Source organism: Cryptotermes secundus, unplaced genomic scaffold, assembly GCF_002891405.2.
Source record: "Cryptotermes secundus unplaced genomic scaffold, Csec_1.0 scaffold172, whole genome shotgun sequence".
Taxonomy (NCBI): Eukaryota; Metazoa; Arthropoda; class Insecta; order Blattodea; family Kalotermitidae; genus Cryptotermes; species Cryptotermes secundus.
The window spans coordinates 322-23,693 of NW_019721518.1; the positions used below are offsets into that span (position 1 = coordinate 322).

General features: G+C 40.7%; 1 protein-coding gene across 1 annotated transcript in view; it reads right to left on the reverse strand.

Annotated features, from left to right (window-relative positions):
* Positions 1 to 12,678: 12,678 nt before the first annotated feature.
* The window catches only part of LOC111875428 (A disintegrin and metalloproteinase with thrombospondin motifs 18-like), a 194,462-nt gene continuing 183,768 nt past the window's right edge, over positions 12,679 to 23,372 (reverse strand). Inside the window, 3 exon segments of the mRNA XM_023871673.2 lie at positions 12,679 to 12,886; positions 15,183 to 15,856; positions 22,088 to 22,350. Coding sequence (XP_023727441.1) covers positions 12,762 to 12,886; positions 15,183 to 15,856; positions 22,088 to 22,350 — 1,062 coding nt within the window. The 3' untranslated portion in view covers positions 12,679 to 12,761.

The window sequence follows — 23,372 nt, forward strand, 5'->3', positions numbered from 1 at the left end:
ATTCAAGTAGTGTTAACCTTCCAATCACATTAATATCATTTAACTCAAGTAGTATGGTGAGCCTTATGAATGTTAAACACTCATGTACAAAAAGAGGCTGACGTTGATGTTAATATGAAAACTGAGGTTGACTCAATTGTATGAGCTATCATGCTTATAGCAAGAATGTACTGTATGTGAAGCCACAACCCTCATGTTACATGGAACACTGTGATTCATGCATCACAGTGCTGGATACTAGAAAACTATTGCTTTGACTATCTAGTACGGTTCTTAGAACTGTTATGTTAAGTGAATTAAGTACACTGCAACTCAAACGCCCAAAGCTAACTGTATGAAACCACCATACCATTCATACTTGGTTGACAGACATTAATATTTCTCATTCATCAATATACCAATCTCCATGGTGTCACATATTTATTACCTACTAACCACCAGTCCAACAAAATTATCAGGAAGATATTTAAACCTAAGAAGGATCACATCTCAGCAATTCAGGACAGTGACCTAACTATAAACATATCACCCAGAATTTCGGACATGGCGAACTCTAAGACACTTCCGTAGGATGACAGGACACATGATATTCATACCAAATTTTCTGTGGGGAATCCTCTTGGAAAGCAGATCCATGCATGATGGAACACCTCACGGCAGAATAAGATTAACACAGGAAGTGTCAATAAGCAGATTTTTGGATCACAGGTGGATTATACTGGCTACACATCATATCCAATGAACATATCCGTGATAGTGACTTTCAACCATTACATTCTGCTGCCAGAACAATGCTTCTTAACATTCAACCAGTCACTTAAGGGCTTTACTAAGGTTTAGGACGATGACAAGCAGTCGTCATATATCTAATACAAACAACAAACTGAGAACAACTGCATTCACAGATGTTATGCATAAGCACATATAATCATTAAAATCAATATAAATATGCACACTAGTCGAACTGAATGGAAATGCTAGACAATGTTATGAGTGCATTTCCAGTACTATTAAGGGATGATACTAATATCTGATGTGCAAATTCATTCCATTAAACTAAATTTCATCATTACTTGTGCACAGGTGTGGGATGATAAGATGCTCAATTACATGCTTCAGATCTTAAACAAATAACACTTCATAAACATTAACAGAATTCTGGAAAATAATCAAGAAGAGGGTAATCCATCCAACATACTCCAGTTAACCTCACATCTTAACCTGTCACTGAATACTTACTTTGTTCCTCTCACTAGAATAATCTACATAACCAGCAACAAATTTAAATCAAGTGTAAAGAAATATGGTCCAACTTTACACACTCCTTGTAACAGTCATCACCAGGGCCTGGATTCTGATGACCTAAAAATATTCTTAAAATGACCGGGAAAATCCATAAACATTACATTTTAGTTAAAAGAACAGCCTAAATTGTATCATGTCATGGAAATCTACTAACTGTTTTAAAAAGCATTTTTAATCTTTAAACACTATGAACTCATCATTACACTTTTAAGTTCGTCCTCGTTTTTACGATGGTTGTACTGAAAGTGATGAGCAACAATTTTTTGTGAAGTAACATGCTTTATTATTCACAAACCAAATACACCACCTCAATCTATAGACCTTTCTTTATTTGTCCACATAATCGCCACTTCTTTGTACACATTTCTCCCAGCGTTCTGCGAGTTTGAAAATTCCCCTTCTGTAAAATTCCGTTCCAGCCATCCAAAGACACTGACGCACTTTCTGAATTGCCTCCTTCGTCTCAAAACGTTGTCCACGCAGCTGATCCTTCACAAATCCGAAAAGATGATAGTCGGAGGGTGCCAGACTAGGGCTATAGGAGGGGTGTGGAAGAACTTCCCAACCCAATGTGAGGGGAGCGGCGTGGGGGCAAGCGTTGTCATGCAGGATGATGATGTTTCGTCCAGGACGTTTATAGCGCAATGCACGACAGAGCTTGTGCTGCATCTGGACATAACGAGCAGCATTGATGGGGTTGCCCAGGTTCCAGGAATTTGGCCAGAATAAACCCCACTGCATCCCAGAAGACTGTGCCCATGACCTTCGCAGCTGATGGCACTGTCTTTGCCTTCCTTTTTGATGGAGAATGCAAATGGTGCCATTCCATACTCTGCCGTTTCATTTCAGGCTCGAAATGATGAAACCAGCTTTCGTCACCTGTCACAATACAGAGCAAAAAATCGCCTTCGTGTCGATATCTCTGCAGCAGTTCTGAGGTGATGGTTTTTCGCTAACCTTAGCGGTCTTCGGTCAATAACCGTGGGATCCAACGAGCACAAACTTTCCTACAGCCCAAGCTTTCAATCATCTCCTGTACTGCACTGTGCCCTATTCCAAGTTTTCGGGCTATTGTGTCAACAGTCACAGGCCTGTCATCTTCAATGATCTCATCCACTCTTTCCTTGTTGTGTTCAGTTGAGGCTGTTCGAGGACGACCGTTCCGAGGCTCATCTTCGATGCTGGTGTTCCCATCTTTAAAATGTTTCACCCATCTTCAAATACTGCTCGCACCAATGCAAACACTTACATAAGCATGCTGAAGTCCCTGGTGAATTCTTGCAGCAGGGATTTCCTCTTTCACAAGAAATTCGATGACAGCATGCTGGCAAAACGACATAACGTTGTCGGCCATTTGTTAGCAGTGATACTGGTCACGTGATGCAAGCTATTGATGTCACAAGATACTCAAGGTTAACACAACACCTGGTTCCACCTACCACCGTACTCTCTTTCGTCTGCTGTTCCCAGGATGCATGCAAAAAAAGTTGCTCATGACTTTCGGTACGACCTACATATGTTGAAAATTAAGTAATATATGATTGAATTTGAAGCTAAATGTTTTAATACAATTTTTTACTGCCATGTTGGAATGCTTATCTATGTATATATACGGTATATATGCCAATATTTAAGTGTCACCTCATTCAGAGTTGCAATAGATGACAGTTAACACGAGGGGATTCTCGAAGGTGAGTCAGTGCCTTTTGTCTGGCAGCACATTCTTGTACTTGGAGAAACTCCTTTCCACATATGAAGACACAATGCAAGCGTACTTGAAGTGTACCAAATCACGAGCAGTAAGTTCTTCAATATGGAAAGTGGTGAAGGACTCTCTTGTCAGAATTCGAGAAATACTGCATAATGTTTCATAACCTGAGTTTTTATGTAGAACATTTTTCATTTTTGTTGACACCATTTTGACACTTTCTCCAAATCACTGGCTAGTTTTTTCATGAGAGCGAGTGAATCTTCTAGCGTTGCTTCTTTCTCCTGCAAGCATCTGGTTCCTGCCATCAAGGAACTGAAATCTGCCTTTATGAAGGCCAGCTGTCCTTCCATTTTGCTGCATGAGAACATGAGCTTCAATTGCCCTCACATCTTTTGTCTTCATTGAATATACAATGTTTTTCACTGCCTGAAAATGATAGCAATAATAAATTGTAGCATCAATCCACATTCCCCATCTTGTGTGGATTTGTATTCATAACTAAGCAAATTCTTTTGCATAGAACTTGGAAAGGGCTGCAGTGTGAGTGACCGCTGTCATACCCTGCTGCCAGCTTAAAATGTTTTATGATATGTAATGTCAGCACTTTCCGCAAAACAAACGGAAAGGGCTGCAGTGTCAGTGACCGCTGTCATACTCTGCTGCCCGCTTAAAATGTTTTATATGTAATGTCAGCACTTTCCGCAAAACAAACGGAAAGGATGGGACATGATTACAACTTATTATTGCATACTGTGGTAGCAGGTATTTTGGGTGCAGCTGCAGGCTGCCTTTGTAGAGGCAGGAGAAAAAGAAAGAACACTTTACTTGCATATTATTCAAAATTCTGAAAACATATGAAGAAAAATTCCCTAAGATGGCTAAAATGACAAAAAAAACTTAAAAGTAAAAAAAAATACCGAAAAATTACCCCCAAAACGAAAAAAAAAAATGACAAAACATTACCAAAATATGACCTATAACAGTTACATTTCTGTAACCAGCACATCTCCAGGATTTATATATTTACGGGCATCAAATAGGATACAAGGAAAGAAAGATAACGTGTCATCAAAATCTGGGCCCTGGTCATCACCTTGCAAAATGTGTGACAACTCAAGAAACACAACTGTACGCCCTACAAGTTTCACTACCATTGGGGAAAGATAGGGGAACTGAGTTACTGCACAGAATTACTGGGTTTTTGGACTTTTTACATCATCTGGTATTCTAGAGAACAGAAAACCTGATGTTTCGAAAACTGGATCTGTTTCTTTAGAATCAACTTAATTACTAGACATTTTATACTACTGCCACAGATTGGCTGGGTTAATAATGGGGTAGAAGCACATTAGTTTCCAAGGCTATTAGTGGGCCTACCAGTGATATTATGATGGGACATAATAATGTAACATTCCTTTTCCCTGACCTTAGTAAGTGATATTTTCCAACTTTCATGTCGGCAGTGGCTCTGGAAACAACTACTTTCTCGCATTTCCTACTCACCTCTCATACTGGGCCAAACAGTGCTCTATCTCCTCTCCCTCCAGTGGTTCTGATAACCTGTCACACTGCCCATATAATCAGGCCATAACTTTGCCCCAATCATTTCATCCCTTGCTTGTTCCCAGACATGGGTATCCACCTACAAGACTTACATGGAGTCACAACCCATAACACCAACATCTACTATTTGTGTTTCAGAAGGTTGCATCTGACACCATGACTGGATTCTGTCCCTGTCCTCAGGTAAAACCTACTCAGTTGGGTCCAATAGATAGAGCTAGCCCCTATCTCCAGACCAAAAATAGACAAGACGATGGATAATGTCAAAAAACATAAAACCTGTAGCAATATACCATCGTCACAAACTTTTAGATCTTATTTCGAATACCTAAATTAAAGCAAAACGTTTTCATAGCTGCACATTTGCATACTTGCCTGTTAATGGTTTAGTGAAACTTGTAGGTGCATTACATGCTGATTCTGCAACTTGACTGTAGTATACAGCAGTTCTTGACTCGCGACCGGTTACACCAGGTTAGGGTAGTGAAAAGGCAGACCATATTCTGCACTGAAGCACAAGGTTTGAAAGCATTAATTTATATTCAAAATAATTTTGGAAACCTGCATTGTGGATCAGCTACTTGGTTTTCCCAGAATGAGTGGCAGTGCAGAATCAGATTTGTTTCGTGTGACGTTCGACGGAGGTACACACCGAATATCTCACGATATATGATTAAAAGACATTTCGTAGAAGACACACAACATTCACAAAACTTGGCAAGATGGTTACCCATACGTAATTCCGTAATGCCTTTAGCCATGCAGAACCGACTCAGTAACTTTCGTGAACTACCACTGCATAAAATTAACTTCCATTAAGATATTGCACATTAATTTTAGTTTACGCTATACCTATTGCGTGAAACGTATGAAAGAATATAGCAAACATACTTCTTCTGCTCTACTTTCCATCACATCGCGTCATTGACTAACAATCATGGAAGATCGGAGGCTTGCAGAACGTACGCTTGGTTCTCTGTACTATTAGAAGATGTCTCTACTCGTACTCTCTCATTTTCAAGAAATAGGAAGTAGGAATTCAGGACAAAATCAGGAATAAAGATAGCTGACAGATGTTTTGAAAATGTAAACAGTTAAAATATTTGTGAAGGACAATAACAAATCAAAATTTGATTATAATATTAAGAGAAGATTGAATTCGGGCAATGCTTGCCAACATTCAGTCCAGAGATTTTGTCTTTTCGTCTGCTGCCTAAAAGCATAAAAATTAGAATATACTGTGGGAACATCCCACATTATCACGCATTTCTGCAACGCTCGCTCTTCACATCACTTTTCACCATCACGCGCGCTAACCAATCAGATTGCTTCAAACGATCGCATTTATACTACGCTCGGCGCTAGCCCGCGTCTACACCATTACGCGCGCTAGCCAATCAATTCTTCCTCCTCACTTTCGAGTTTGGCTCCGCCCCACCGACCAGTGTATAAAAGAGCAGAGTTATTCAGTTCAAGTCAGTACATCACCAGTCTACAAGCTAGCCACAGCAAGCAACTTCAGCCAGCAGGCTTCGTCGCCAGCGCTCGGTCTTCGGATACATCGGCAGGCTGCGCCGGGCACGACTGCCTCGGCCCTCCAGCGCTCTCACACCCGACTCACTGGGGCACAGCGCCTGGACTCGCCGGTGGTCGTGTTACGGTTCGACTCACTGGCCATCTGGCGTAGCCACTGCCTCATGGCTCTTACGACCGCGCTCGACTAGCCTTTCACCACCAGCAGCAACCTTCGCCATTTGCCGCGCAGCGATCAAGCAACCTCCAACTCACGCTGCCGCACGGCAACCAAGCAACCTCCAGCCACGGCCGCATGCGGCCAGGCCACTCACCGCAACTAGCCTTTCTCCTTACCGGCGCGCGCCGCGCTACCTCACCGGTCAATCATCTCAGCAACCACGGTCCTTTTCAGGGCCAACAAATTGTTCCGAAGAAGTGGGTTGTCATAGGAGTAATGACAAAGATACACACGTTGACAAGAGAGCCCCACATTGGTGACCCCGACGTGATTGGAAGCGCGTGTGGTGAACATCAAGTAACGACGCCTACGTTGGATCATCACGGCCCAGCATAGACGCAGCATACTCTTCGCAAGCAGCAACATCACTTCTCGCAAGGGGGGGAGTGATGTGGGAACATCCCACATTATCACGCATTTCTGCAACGCTCGCTCTTCACATCACTTTTCACCATCACGCGCGCTAACCAATCAGATTGCTTCAAACGATCGCATTTATACTACGCTCGGCGATAGCCCGCGTCTACACCATTACGCGCGCTAGCCAATCAATTCTTGCTCCTCACTTTCGAGTTTGGCTCCGCCCCACCGACCAGCGTATAAAAAGGAGCGACCCCAGAGCCGAGTTATTCAGTTCGATTCAGTTCACTTCAGCAAGCAACTTCAGCCAGCAGGCTTCGTCGCCAGCGCTCGGTCTTCGGATACATCGGCAGGCTGCGCCGGGCACGACTGCCTCGGCCCTCCAGCGCTCTCACACCCGACTCACTGGGGCACAGCGCCTGGACTCGCCGGTGGTCGCGTTACGGTCCGACCCACTGGGCCTCTGGCGTAGCCACTGCCTCATGGCTCCTACAACCGCGCTCGACTAGCCTTTCACCACCGGCAGCAACCTCCGCCATTTGCCGCGCCGCGATCAAGCAACCTCCAGCCACGGCCTAGCCTTTCCACTAGCCTTTCACCGCAACAAGCCTTTCTCCTTACCGGCGCGCGCCGCGCTACCTCACCGATCAATCATCTCAGCAACCACGGTCCTTTTCAGGGCCAACAAATTGTTCCGAAGAAGTGGGTTGTCATAGGAGTAGTGGCAAGACTACACACACGTTGACAAGAGAGCCCCACATTGGTGACCCCGACGTGATTGGAAGCGCGTGTGGTGAACATCAAGTAACGACGCCTACGTTGGATCATCACGGCCCAGCATAGACGCAGCATACTCTTCGCAAGCAGCAACATCACTTCTCGCAAGGGGGGGAGTGATGTGGGAACATCCCACATTATCACGCATTTCTGCAACGCTCGCTCTTCACATCACTTTTCACCATCACGCGCGCTAACCAATCAGATTGCTTCAAACGATCGCATTTATACTACGCTCGGCGCTAGCCCGCGTCTACACCATTACGCGCGCTAGCCAATCAATTCTTGCTCCTCACTTTCGAGTTTGGCTCCGCCCCACCGACCAGCGTATAAAAAGGAGCGACCCCAGAGTCGAGTTATGCAGTTTAATTCAGTACATCACCAGTCTACAAGCTAGCCACAGCAAGCAACTTCAACCAGCAGGCTTCGTCGCCAGCGCTCGGTCTTCGGAGACATCGGCAGGCTGCGCCAGGCACGACTGCCTCGGCCCTCCAGCGCTCTCACACCCGACTCACTGGGGCACCGCGCCTGGACTCGCCGGTGGTCGTGTTACGGTCCGACCCACTGGGCATCTGGCGTAGCCACTGCCTCATGGCTCCTACGACCGCGCTCGACTAGCCTTTCAGCACCAGCAGCAACCTCCGCCATTTGCCGCGCAGCGATCAAGCAACCTCCAACTCACGCTGCCGCACGGCAACCAAGCAACCTCCAGCCACGGCCGCACTGCGGCCAGGCCACTCGCCATTCACTAGCCTTTCTCCTTACCGGCGCGCGCCGCGCTACCTCACCGGTCAATCATCTCAGCAGCCACGGTCCTTTTCAGGGCCAACAAACTGTTCCGAAGAAGTGGGTTGTCATAGGAGTAGTGGCAAGACTACACACACGTTGACAAGAGAGCCCCACAATACAAACCTATTATTTTTCCTATGATTCTGTATTGGTGTGAAACTTAGTCTCTGACATTAGGGGACAAGGTACTGAGGATAATATTTAGACAGAAGAGAGATGAAGTGACGGGAGATTGAGGAAAATTCATAATGAGGAGCTTCATAACATGTATTCTTCGCTAAGAATAATTAGAATGATCTAGTCGAGGAGGATGAAATGGACCAGGCAGGTAGCACGAAAGTGACAGAGAGAAATGCATCGAAGATAGTGTTAGCAAAGCCAGCAGAAAAGACGCCACGACGACCAATACAAAACCTCAACAAAATCATAACTTTCAACGGACTACACGCAGTTATATCCCAGAAGCTAGATTTTTTATTACCAGGTACTTTATACGAACTGAAACCAAACCGAGATTAAAGTATATTAATTTAAAGGATGATTTGCATTGGGGAAGTTTCCTGGCAGCAGGGGCCTGAAGTCACAAAATTAGAAGCTAGGAAGCCATTTACATGTGGAAGGAGAAAGGGAACAAAAGCGAGGAAATAGGCAGCAGATGATGACTCTGACTTGAAGTACGTAGAAATTATGATGTCTGTCGAAATCTACCTGATGTTGTAGGCCTACGGGTAATTCAATATGTAGTTATAAGCGATTGAATTTGCTTTTGCAAAATCAAAGCTTTCGAAAAAGGTCTCTTTTTTTTTTCAACTAAGCGGCAGCACGTGTTCCAAAGTTTTCTAACTCGTCTTCATCTCCGGTTTCGGTAGTACTTTTTAAGTTCAACATTACTTCATTTATACTCATTAGGGCACAATATTCTGTTGTCCCTTAACAACCGACCTGGATGTAATCACAGTCTTTCGATTTTTTTTTTTGCATGCTAAGAGTTCTATATTTTCACTTTGATCAATTTCTCGCAAGAAACCTTCTTCACATATCTCCTGCACATCAGGATCATTAGTACGGACACAGTGCTCTATATCCTGAATTCAATCACATTAATGTATTTTGAATTACAGATGCATTGGTAACAGGTATAAAATACGTTCATGATTCCATGGAACATTCTTACCTGTTGTGATGGACTTGATGGCAAACGTGCAAGTGAAGTCTGCTGGAGATAGTGCCCCAGAATTTTATAACACCCGACCGACAGGGCAACTCAGCTGCCTCAGCTAGCTGGCGGTCATGCCCAACTCACTTGGCAACTGGCGCAGCTACCGCCTCTCCACTCCAGCGACCGCGCTAGACACCCAGACTTCCACCATCCGCCACACTGCGGCCAGTCAACACACCACAACCAACATCTCTTTCTACCGGCATACGTAGTGCTACTTCACCGGCGAAACATCCCAGCAGTCAACGGTCCTTTTCAGGACCTACAAACTTTTCCGAAGAAGTGGGTTGTCATTGGAGTAACGACAAATCCCCACACTAGTATGTACGATCTGCCAGTAAAATCACGTTCACTGATTTCTGGGACATAATTCATATTGCTAAATTATAAGACATACTCAAACAGTCTGTCCTGACATGGAACAGATTTTGCCCTAGCATGACAATGAAAGGCCTCATATTAGCATACAAGTGACTGCAAATGAGCACTGTATTTGTATCACCCACCATATAGCTCACACTTGTCTCCATGTGAATCACATCTCTTCCTAAGACTGAAGAACATCTGGCAGGACTACACTTCAGCACAGATAATGAAGTCAAGACAGATGTTAGGAAGTGTTTGTCAACAAGGTGCAGAGTTCTATTGTGGTGGGCCCATGAAACTACCCGAACATTGGTGGAAGTGTATGTATTGCAGAGGTGATTATGTTAAGAGGCATTTGTGTAACATCACAGAATAAAGTTCAATAAAAATAATTTTTGTTTTAATATATTATCTATTTCTGTTATTGGTCAAATGATTATGAAGCATTACTTTTCAGTACATCCTTACATATCATGTACAGATGCCTCCTTACATCTTCAAAATCTTCCATCTACCTCCATTAGGCTGCATAGAGGCCTCTCTACTTGTGGCATCGCTTTTGTATTTACTTGTGTTGGCTATTAAAGCTTCACTTTTTAACTAAACTCTACAAAATCTGTAAGCAGCAACAATATAATGTAACAAATGAGATGTACTATGAAAATATTAGGTAATCTACTAGGCCACATGTACATGTATGTCACTTTTCCATTCACTAATATCCTGTATTTCCTATTCTACCTACCTGTCTGCATTCCTATTTGTCCTTGCTTGGTGTAATTTTGTTTATTTATTTAAAAGTGTTGATGCAGTGCCAGCACAGTTCTGTGATATGACAAAGCCTCCAGTTTACTAGATACAGAAAAAGTAAATTTTAAAAATTTGTAATTACAAGAATCACCTGAAAACAGGATTTTAACCAAGTACCAAAATACTCTGAATATTGAATACAGCACCTGGACAACGCAGAAAGTCTCATGGTAGTAAATTGACCAGTGTTAACAACCTGTAGAACATATGCCTATATTATAATGAAGACTGAATTACAGGTACATATATGCTCTGAGTGAGGGCTAAAGGAGCAGTATGTGATCCTAGGAAGTGCAGCCGGCATGTCACTAAAAACTGAGTAATGTCAGTTATTCCTGCTAAGTCCTATACATACTATGTCCTCATCATAATCCCTTGGCAACGTTCCTTGGAACAGCACTGTATGGAAGGGTGAAAAGCAATTTTCCCATGTTTTAACTGGAATGATATAATGATATAAACTCCGTCCCAAGTGCAAACAATATATTATGTGTCCTTGATCTTGCTCTTTACACTACATGTTTCGGCCTCAGACGGCCATCATCAGGTGTATAACACTCACGTTGCTGTCACACTGCACCCAGCCCAAAATTTAACATTTAAAAACACTTTCCTTGTTATTATCAACATCTACTTCGTTGATATCTGTCTGGTTTGTAGATTATTTTACACACGTTAATTTTGACTTTCCTGTAGTAGCACTATAGGTGTTATAGCAGCGGCATGCACACAGGAAGACTACACAGGATAACACCTATACAGTGTGGAAACAAGAACTAGCTGCTGCAGCACTTTACACATAGGGCGAGTAACCCTACCAATTTTAAATTAAAAAAAAATTAGAGAAAAATTTTAAAGGATTTTAAAATTAGAACTAAAGATTTTATAGTGCTACTATAGGAAAGTCAAAATTAACGTGTGTAAAATAATCTACAAACCAGACAGATATAAACGAAGTAGATGTTGATAATAACAAGGAAAGTGTTTTTAAATGTTAAATTTTGGGCTGGGTGCAGTGTGACAGCAACGTGAGTGTTATACACCTGATGATGGCCGTCTGAGGCCGAAACATGTAGTGTAAAGGAGCAAAATCAAGGATACATAATATATTGTTTGCACTTGGGACGGAGTTTGTATCATTATATCATTTATCGTATAGAGTGCAACAGGATGCTTAAATATAATATTTTAATTAGAACCCACTGGCTAAGGGACAGAAAATTTCAGGTCCTCCAAGGTAGCGGGGGTTAGCTGCAAGGCCAGCTCCCTTGCACTGTGAACAATCAAACTGCTAAAAAAAGCTCAACGAAGGATAGTCAGACAAATCAAACGGAGATAGAGGCCAACCTAAGATTAGATGGAAAGATGACATAAGGGAAGATCTACGGGATTTAGAAATTTACAACTGGATAACTTGAACACAGGATAGAAGTAGTTGGAAGAAAATTGTTGAGCAGGCCAAAGGTTTCAAGAAATGAAACTGTTGAGCCTTATGAAGAAGAAGAAGAAGAAGAAGAAGAAGAAGAAGAAGATATGCTCGGAGTATTTGCATTTTATGTGCCTGGAAAAATACTGTCATTAGTCAATAACCGCTACTTTTCTTACAACCATCAGGCACCATTTTGCTTCAGTGCTGAAAATGTAATCACTTCATACATTAGCTTTCATTATTGCGTTATGGATTTCATTTTATTAATTACAGCTGAACTGCAGTTAAACTATTGAAACCTTGATTCTGAGTAGGAGTATTGTTGATTGACATTGTTTATGCTAGGCAACTGGAAAAAATATACTCTTGATTACTGTTCTATCTTAAGAATTACATTTGCTAGTTAGTGTCTTTCCTTTTGAAATGGAGGAAATATGTATTTTAATTAGTAAATAATTTAAACCTTGCAACCTGCAAAAACTTGTCAGATAAGTCTATTATGTTTTTAAATTCATTTGTTAATACCATTCCTTCCAAAACAAAATGTTCTTAGAACAGCTGACAGGTCTATGAAGTCTGCAATATTCCATAACAAGTTACAACAGAATCAAACAAAACTTTATTACAAACACTGAATAATTCACATCATTCATACATTCACAGAATCTTTACAGAAATGCTACCTGCAAGTATGGCAACACTTCTGTCTGATATACCATGAAGTGTAACACATGTGTTCGAATGAGTTGCATAGGCTGGGTAACAACTTGTCCATACAATCCGCAGGAACTTCCAAGCTCCAGCCTGTGAAAAATAAATTATGAAAGAAGGAAATGTATGAACTTACATTAGAGAAAAATAACACTATTTGCTAATGTAACAGCTCACAAATATTAAAGTAGAGAAACATGAAATGACAGAAGAAATGAGCAAAATAAGTTGTTCACTTTTACACTTTCATTCTGGCACTGCATTGATCATGAATAATGATTTTCACTCAAGTGCATTACTCAGAGGACAGGAAGAAAGTAATTTTACTCTGTAACATGGTGCTTTGATACGTTTCTCATAAGAAGCTTTTTCTTTGGATGTATTATATATTGTGAACTTGAGTACGCTAGAATAAAATGTGTGAAAACATTCAAGTAATCTTTACCAAGGGAAATGGAGCCATCAATTGAATCTGAAAAACTTCTAGTCACAAACCTTGAACAATTGATGGATAGTTGCTTTGTTACTAATGGTGTATAAACTGCAGATTTACTGTAGCATTGAATGGTGCGAGAGAAAGGTTATGTATGGTAAGACTTGAAAACTCTGGGGAGGAAGCCATAATGTTCTATTTCATTGCCATAGCCTACCAACTGCTTGCATGAATGCATTTGTTTCTCTCAAACTGCAGAGTACCATTCATTTTGTTTGGTTGCCTCCGATCTAGATATTGGTACTAGCTTCACCATTTCTGTCACAAAAGCAGTTATTGAATATATACTGACATATTTGAGATTAAGTAAATCATGATAGCTCATTTAATAATAATACTCATAATCAAAATAATGATGATGATGATGATAATCACTTTGCTGTTGGACATAATTTCAGTCATAAGGAAATGAAGTATGAGCACTTTCATGTGTGGTTATAATGAGTACACCAGCAGAGAGAGAGCCATGCACAGACAGCAGAAAAAAGAATAAAAAGTTGTAAACAATGTAACTGAAATGGTGGCATGTCTTTACATAAGACCTAAAAGTTTGTGACCATGGTACATTAGTACAAATATTATGTTTTTGGACGTTTATCTAGAAACATTGTCCTGCTTGTTTTCCAAAACAGAACGTTTCAGAGATTTTATTCTGTCTCTGTCTTCAGGTAAAACCTACTCTGTTGGACCCAACTGATAGAGTCCAACATGCATATGAGGAAGCCACAAAATATGTTGGAACAAAGTGAAGGTCTTGCAGATTGAGGCCAACACCACATGCAGGAAATACAAGGAATCAGTCCACATGTCTCTGCTGGACCATACAATCAGTCAACACAGCTGGGACATCTCTCCCATCTGGACCCCCATTATCACAGCAGAAGTAAAAAAACTACATCTCCATCTAGTGCAGATCGAGTGGGAAAATTTGTTCTTCTTGTGTTGGTACTATAAAAATGCTGCATGGAAAGCATATACCTAAAATATCCCCCCCCCTAGTCCACATCTGTTTGCAGCTCTTGAACTTCTGAAAATTACCATATGCAGCTCCCATGTTCAGTAAGTTTGGCCACCCCTAATGTGTGTGCAGCATGCATGCAGAAATACACATTATTTGAGGATGGAGGCAGCCAAAGACACTTCTTCACATCGACTTGCTAGATTATTGGACTTCTTTTCCACATACTACGTAATTTATTTTTCTCACAGTGGACTTCATTCAATGCTGATGACATTGGATGCATGGCTGATCACAAACAAGTTATGTTGAAACATCCAAAATATTTCCCTTCAACACTAAATCAAGGTCAGAAACGCATTTAGAAAGAACACAGTCCTCATGTGTAAAATGTGGTTAAATCCTTAAATCCATGAAAACAATACACAGTTACTTGAAGCTTCAATCAGGACTGATAAAGAATTCCATTAATTGCTGGAACCTACTATCTGAGTTTTGCTGTATTTTGCTTAGAGCCCGGTTTCCAAATCTCATTTTCATGTACTCTTTCCTGATATCCTCTCCCAGTGTACTTTATTTGAGACACTATTACAAACAGCAATAACTGCATACAATTTGCAATATGTTACTATGGTTTATCTTGGTTGATGTAACACATTTCACTGCTGGACATTTAAATGCATGTTTCATCCAAGCACCCATGGATAAACACTCACAAATGTTGTGAATTAAAAGTAACTGCATTCTTAATTCCACATTCATGTGACTAGCTCACACTTTTAATTTCTCACAATTTATTGTGTTTTGTGGTAACTTCAGTATGTCTGGTGGAGAAAATACAAAATATTCCTAGAACCAGCTAAAGCACTGCAGAGCAAAACTTTGCATTATGAGAGTGTATGCCTGAGTGGAAATCAGTATGTTAATCAAGAACTCACCTGGTCTTTGCTCAAAGCTGCAGTTCTTTCGAGTATGGCAATACTCCAAAACACTAGGTTTGATGTTAAGATTACAGATGCCTTCTTGCTTGGGACACACAACACTCCTGGTCCTTATACCTGAGCCACATGTCACAGAGCAGGGACCCCAAGGTGTAACTGTCCAACCACCTGCATTCACTCTCTCCTCTCTCCTTCCATCGTGCACTGTGTGTGCAGTTGAATTCTCACCAATGTGCACAAACTGTACAACATTTTCATAAGTTCTGTCAGTTTTAATACTGTTAAGCAAGATCTCGTCATCTTGTATTGCGTCATCAGTGTCTAATGTCACAAAACTGGAGTTTGAATTTAGTATTTCAGACTCCTCTTCATGGATATCACCATCAACAATGATACCATCTTCTGGCAGAGGTGCTGAAGTAGAAACAAAGTCAGAACTGGCTGCATAATCTTGAATAGAACTGGATGTTGAAGGTATTGCACATGGTGGTAAATTGGGGCAAGGTTCATGTTCTCCAGGTCGCTCCTGTCCTTCACAGTCTCTGTCTGGAAGAGCCATCTCACGTCCATCTGCACCCTCAGAATGGAGAAAAACGCACATTACTGTACGCTTCCTCATGGCATGTTCTCCACATGTCACAGGACACAATTGCCAGGGACCAATCCACCACCTGCAGAGACAAGTTATCCTTGTATTAAGAATAATACAATTTCATTCTTCCTCATCAATTCTTACAGATTATGTCATCTGGTGTGTTCTCATTCATAACTAATTCTGGAACATGATTCCAAAAGTACAATACAGGCCTCTTTGAAGAGCAGATCAGCCCTTTACAAGACCTTTACCTACAGTGAAGGCAAACATGAATTGCAGTCCTAGATTTATGATTTGAGCAGCATTTTAATCTGAAATTCAGTATTTGAATATTTCATGGCTGCATTGTAATATTACGATTTACTCACAGAAAATCTTACCGGACCTTTGTCTTATAGAAAAAGAATTTACCGGGCCGCGGTCTCACAAAGGTTGAGAACCACTGGTCTAGATAATGTGGGAGCCTTGACGTCTCACAACCCTATGGGTCTTCATGGCCTGTTACAGGGATAGCTTTGCTTCTTTTACTTTACTANTATCCCACTACAGTACAGACAAGACAGGAACTGTGGTATCAGATTCAACAATTTGCAAGTGAAATGAAGAATACACCATGAAACTTCAAATGCTTTTATAAGTTTTTTCATCACACAGAGAGTTTACATGTCTGTAAACATGAATGCCACTTCAAATACCTCTTGTAAGAAAATGAAAACAAAAAAAATTATTAATAAGCCTTTTGTTTGTTTTCTTCTTATAAGAACACGATTACAGTCATCAGATATTTAAGATGTGATAGTGGTAGTTGAAATTAAATAATTGTAGCTTTTTAAGGAAGGCACTCAGGGTATATATTCATATGAAGCTTTTTACACATGTGATATTCTGAAACCATCCTGTAAAATGTAGCATGTAATAATGTCACATCTGCATATGTATTTATCTTTCTAATCTTGAGGACCCATAATTATGAAAATCTTATATTCAGGAGTGATGAATCTAGTCTTACATTTGGAAAAGTACGAATATAATGCTGATCCCTTCTGACATTACATGCTGGTGCAAAAAGTGAATGCAGTTACAAGAAAATTCTCAAATCTTCAAATGAAGATTGACAAATTTTTCTTTATTCAGTTTCAAAAATTAGATGCTTGCACATGATTATTTAGGATGACTGAATCAAGAAGGCTGAGTTGAGTGTGGCACAGAGCAAACACGACAAAAATAAAAAAAATAAAAAATTTAAATGGGAGACTTAATATAAAGACAGCACTTGGTAGACAGATTTAGAGGGGAGGACAATATTAAAGTTATGGAAATAAGTTAGAGATGAGAAGTCTACCAAAATTAGATCATAAGGTAAATGACTTGTTTTCTTGGAAGTCTTATTAGTTACTTAGCAAATTAGATAGTTGCACATACAAAGAGAAATGGATACATGATATAAAACTGACTGAGATTGTTCAGATTAAGTGAGTACAAGAATTTAATACAACTAGCCTATTAAATGGCTGGTCACGATGGCAGAGCTCTCTAAGGCATGCACTGCCTTCGCTCGCTCAGAAGCTGGGATTGTGGGTTAGAATCCCACTCAGGGCATGGATGTTCAGTGTTTGTGTGTTTGTGTGTGTGTGTGTGTGTATGTGTGTATGATCGCGTATGTGCGTTTTCTTGTGTTTTTGTACAGGTAGGGGCCTTGTGGCAAACTGATCATCCACCCAAGGAGTCGTACTGAATGTCTAAGACCTAGTAAACCGAAGTGAAACAGAGAGCTTCATGGAGGTAGGCCAAGCCCCAAACTTGGGCTGTAGCGCCAAAGAAAGAAAACCGACTAAATGGAAAGAGTAAGACATTTTCAATAGTGCAGAACCAGTGCAGTGTAAACATATGACATATAAAAAACAATGGAAAGGGTCTGATGTAAGGTGAGAAAAGGTGACCCTGTGCCTAATTAATTAACGTGGTAGCGTGGTTGGTTGAGGCACTATGCTACAAACCGGGAGGTCGCAGGTTGAAGTCCTGATGAGGTCATTGGATTTTTCAATTGACCAAATCTTTCCAGCTGCACTATGGCCCTGTGGTCAACTCAGCCTCTAAGAGAAATGAGTACCCAGAATTAATTAAATAGTTTTCCTGGGGAGTGAAGCACGGCTGGCATGTACGGCTGACAACCTTACCGCCATCTTTGAGCCGATTGTCAAGATCAGTGGTTCTCAACCGCTGGGCCATGGCCCAGTACCGGGCACTGGCATCGATTATACCGGGCCCTCGTCTTATAGAAAAAGAAATTACCGGGCCGCGGTCTCACAAAGGTTGAGAACCACTGGTCTAGATAATGTGGGAGCCTTGACGTCTCACAACCCTATGGGCCTTCATGGCCTGTTACAGGGATAGCTTTGCTTCTTTTACTTTACTACTCCATGAATACATGTGAGATAGTGGATGCATAGATCCATGTATTCTTAGCTGCTAAACCTTAGTGTTAGACAGAGGTAAATTGCTGGCTTCACATCCAAATTCTTTTACTCTAGGTTCCCATTGGTTAAGCGGCTGGATGGCCCCAGAGCCAGTCTGAATGCTGTGGAGAAGAGAGGGTTTTCTTCCCCTGCTGGGATTCAAGACTGTGATTACTTAGCCATCCAACCTTTGGCTTGAATCCAGAGCAAGGTGTACATAATCAGTCATTTTCTGTTGGTCAACATACAAACACTGTTCAAGTGAAAAGCAAGCAACAAGAACAAACATTAGCATCACCAGTATATCTACAAGTTTACTTTTCAGCCATACCTCATATTCCAAAGCTTTTTAATAAAGATTACTGCAATGCCACTTTAATCTTCTGCCATGTGTATAATATAATTACTTCTTTACTGACAACTTCTGTGGTGGGCTCATAATGATCTCTAACATATTCACTGACAGTCATGTCACAAGGTTGTGAGATGTGTGTAAATGTGCTTGTATACTTTCCTCACATATACTTTTGTATATGTTTGCCAACCATATCATCCAATAACTGTATATACCAACTAATTTAGCTTCAGTTACTCATTTACGTAACCAGAGAAAGAAAGAAGTTATCAATGATCATCAAAATGAAATCAGAACTTTATTTTCCATCAATACTGCATATGGATTGTGTTAGTAATGTGGCTACTTCACTGAGTAACAGTGGTATTTTGCTGCAAGGACAGATGTTTTAAATTAGCTTTATATAAAGCATGTCCGGATGAAAGGTATCCATAATAAAATAATTATATCTCAGAAAGCATTTATTATACACATTCATGGGTTACACCATTACAAAGGAAAACTATGAAAGTTATTTTTCTGAGTATATAACTTTCCCAATAAATTTCAGTGTGGGTTTCCTTGGAGGCATGACAAATATCCAGATGGTATTCAATCTCGTTCCACGTTACTTGAAGCATGTTTGGTGTTACCGTAGCCAGTCTCTCTTATGTGGTATTTCTAGTGTTGAAGGTCATTGATCTTAACCCGGTAGACAGTGTTCCTCACATAACTCAACAAGAAAAATATCCAATATGGTGACCTAGGATGCTAAGCAAATGGTCCACTTCTGCCCATCCATCCCCAACCATCTGTCCAGGTGATTCTAACATGGTAGCAGAAATGTGGTGGCGCTCCATCTGTTTGGAGGATAGTCTGAGGTGGTAACTGGGGCAGCGCATACAGCCCTGAGCATGTCCATGTATGAGCACCTGATCACAATTCTCCAAATAGAAAAATGGTTGAATCAATTTGTCGTGCATTAAAGTGGCCCACACATTCACTTGGGGGCTGCCTCTCTCAAAATCACATGCGGCATATGGATTTTGACTGCCCAAAATCCTGCAGTTGCACCAGTTTACATGCCTCCAGTGACATGGAGCTTGGTGGAGGACATCGGGTGACACATCAACTCTTTCTAGCATGTCCACAGTGAAGTTTGTGCATACTACTTGGTCACTTGGTTTTAGTGCATGAATCACTTGAATCTTGTATGCTCTTGGGTGGAGCTTTTTGTGTAGCACATCTTGGACTGTTGAACATGGAATTTATAACTGCAAGCTAGCACCATGAATTGATTTGCATAGACTTTGCTGGAAAGCCTCTCTAATGCAATTGGCATTCTCTTCAGAGGTCCGTGTCTTTCCAGGAGACTTTACAAGCAACAGATTACCTGTGGGCCTCAGTTTGTTGTACCAGAACCGAATCCTTTCTTGTGTAGGGGCTCGACATCCATATTGTGTTCTAAAATGATGCTGGACAACCACACGAGATTGTAACTCTGCTAGCAATAACACGCATTGAACCTGTTATTGTGGTGCTGACATAGTTACTGAGCTTGCCAAAGGTCACCAGCTAGTGCATGTGCATAAAACAGGTATGAAAAATCTTTCTCAGTTTTCTTTTCCGATGACATAAACTAGATATGTGCATGGCAATTATTTTCTGAGATATACGTTTTTTATTTTGGATACCTTTCGTCTGGAGACTCTCTATAGTTAATGTGTCTGGTGAAAAACAGATGAGAAGTTCTACGAGCAGTGTAAAGAAAAACTAGTCTAACATCCACTGAGTATTTAGCAGCAAGCGTCATCACTTGTTATATAAGCTTGGATATTATTAACTTTGCTTGCTTTCTCCTACATTGTTTCCTGGTCCTAGATTTTGAACAATACGAGTCCCATGTTTAACGCAGTCTCCCAAGAATGACAAGCATAAATAATTTATTGTAACAAACCTCTTTTATACAAAATACTACACTTCACATATCCCATCAATATGTTAGAAATACTCACAGGATGTACATGATGCACTGAAACAAATGCTTGCTTCTTCATGATCAAAACTAAAGTTCAGTCATTGAGTTAATAATCAACAGTTTATTTAATAACCTGAAACTGTGTAATGATGAAAAATTCTCATAAAACTTTCATGTGCATTTTTCAATGTTAAAATTTATATTAGGCAGTGAAAGTCCTTGGCACCAGGGGATGGAAACCATTTACCTCTCTCATTATTTTCAAAACAGATATCTTCTGCCACAGTTTCCAAGCAATTTGATGCCCACAGAGTACATGTTATGTTCATAATCTCTTTTCAGTGTATTATTGGAACTATATTTCACACTTCAGGATTTCCTAATGATTTCCATGGGAAAAACACACTTTACTTTATACTGTCCTGAAACACATAGTACCTAAAATTATTTTGGAAGGATAAATCTCCAAGGCCAGTGAACATGCTAATGCAGTATTACCATTCAATTTTGCTGATAAAACTCCAGTAATAGCCAAACCGGGTTGAAAGCACATCATTTTGTTTTTAAAAACACCAGTTGAACAAGTCAGAATATTTCAATACCTACGATATAATATAAATCTTAATGATCCCATTGTTTTTAATTTACAATATATGTATGTAACAGAATTAAAAGAATGTTAATATGACAGCCAAACTGAAGCAGCTGGAATGAGGTTCCTAAAGGCTGTTTCAGGTTATGGTAAAAAAAGTTCATATCGGAAAGCAACCAGACTAGATCTAAATATTGTGACGTGTTGCGCAACGGAGGACCCCTACCTCCACAGCGGCACATGGCGGTAACGTAACGCTCTCCCCCCTCCGCGGTGACGTAACGCGCAACGCGTGGTGACGTAAGACGGCGCGAGGTAACAGCGTTGCTAGGCTATACGCCACGTCACAGTAGTGACGTGGCGGGCGACCCTAGCAACAGCGAACGGAATAAAAGCCGGCTGAGCAGCAAGCGAGAGTCAGTGTGTTATCAACGAGTTCTCAGTTCGCAAGTTACGAGCTACAGACGCGTGTGCGAGAATCAGTGATAGTTCGTGATAACCAGTTATATTTGGAGTGTGTAATTCAGCGAGACTTGTATAGCTCCCGTGCTATTAATACGTGAAGACTCTGGAAGATAGTGTTAAGAGATTTTGTTGTAGGGTTTGTAAAGTGTGGAAACCTGTAACATTGTGATAATTAATTGTAGCCGTTATTTGTAGGTTGTTGAATAAACCAATTAACGATCTCTATGGCGTATGCAGTAACGAAACACGTTACAATATATTTACTAACCTAGATAAAATAGTTGAATAGCAAAATATGTATTTATACCATCCAGAAATAATTGATGACAGCAGATTTGCTAAAATATTTTGTCACTCTACACCAAAAGGTAGTAGACGGTACACCAGAGGGAATAACACATTCTGATTTTAGCCCATGAGTTGGAACAGTCTTTTAACTATCCCCAACAATGATGAATTACTCTTAATTATATGCAAGTTACCTGGCTGGACATGGGTGTGTATTGCATACACGTGTCTGCTGGTCAGGTTTTGTCTTGCTATTGCAGAGATCATCCTTGACTGTCCCTTCCTCCCTCTCTTGGCACACTGGATGTGATACCTGTGTTCCACTGCCACATGTCGCTGAGCATGGTGACCAGTCTGAGAAGATCCAATTGTATTCTGGCACTCGCAAAGGTTTCTTCTTGGGGACTGTGTACTCATATTTTAACCCAAAATTACGGTATCTACCTCTGTAGATGAGCTATAACATAAGAGATGTAAATACACCAGTGAATGATATGCTTTCATATGTAACTTCTCTTCCATTTTGTTCATTCACTTCCAACTGCAGTATCAACCATGATCATTCTTCCAATATTTGTCGTATTTATCTTATCTCTTCTGACAAATGTTGTAAACATTAACACAATAAAAAAATATTTACTACTGTTGACTGTGAGCGGAAACATTTAGATTTTCATATTGAATAAAAAATAAAGACATGTAGTGCAACTACTGAATTAATGATTTCAAAAGAAACAGATAACAGATGATGTGCCACAGCATAGTACTTAGGTACCAACCCAACATATCTGAAATAAAATGGAGAAAATCATGGCAAGTTCCTTAATACAGTTAGTCCCAAATTCATATTTCTTTAACATAAGAAAAGTTAACACAATGTTTGGGCCATACATCATTGTCTAACTCTGATTTTTATTATTTCTTATTGCTTTCTACAGGCCACGAAAGAATTCTAAACTAAGGCAGTAAATAAATGAAAACATATTCTGATATGGCACACTTTCATCTACATTTAAGCAAATTTCAGACATGTACAGGGTATACACAAAAGAATTGTGTGGTTTCAAAAGTTAATAAGAAATTTATTTCTCAACTTCGAAGGGCACAACATACATCATCAGCGGAGGCAACTGTCCAAGTGTCTCATGCATTAATTACAAACCTTCGGTGTGTCCACTCTGGGTCACATGACACACATCCACACGGTAATCAGACTCATTCCAGACCCAGTGTAGCATGCCTGCTGTAATGACCTGTAGTTCATGCGTTATCTGATCACGAAGTTCATGGATGAACGTGGGAAATGGTGGTATGTAAACACTGTCTTTAATGAACCCCCAAAGAAAGAAATGGCATGGTGTAAGATCTGGCGAAAGGGGTGGCCAAGGGATAAGGTTGTCTCCATTTGCAGCAGCACGTCCGATCCAGCACTGTGGAAGAACACAATTGAGAAACACTCGTACATTCCTGTGAAAATGG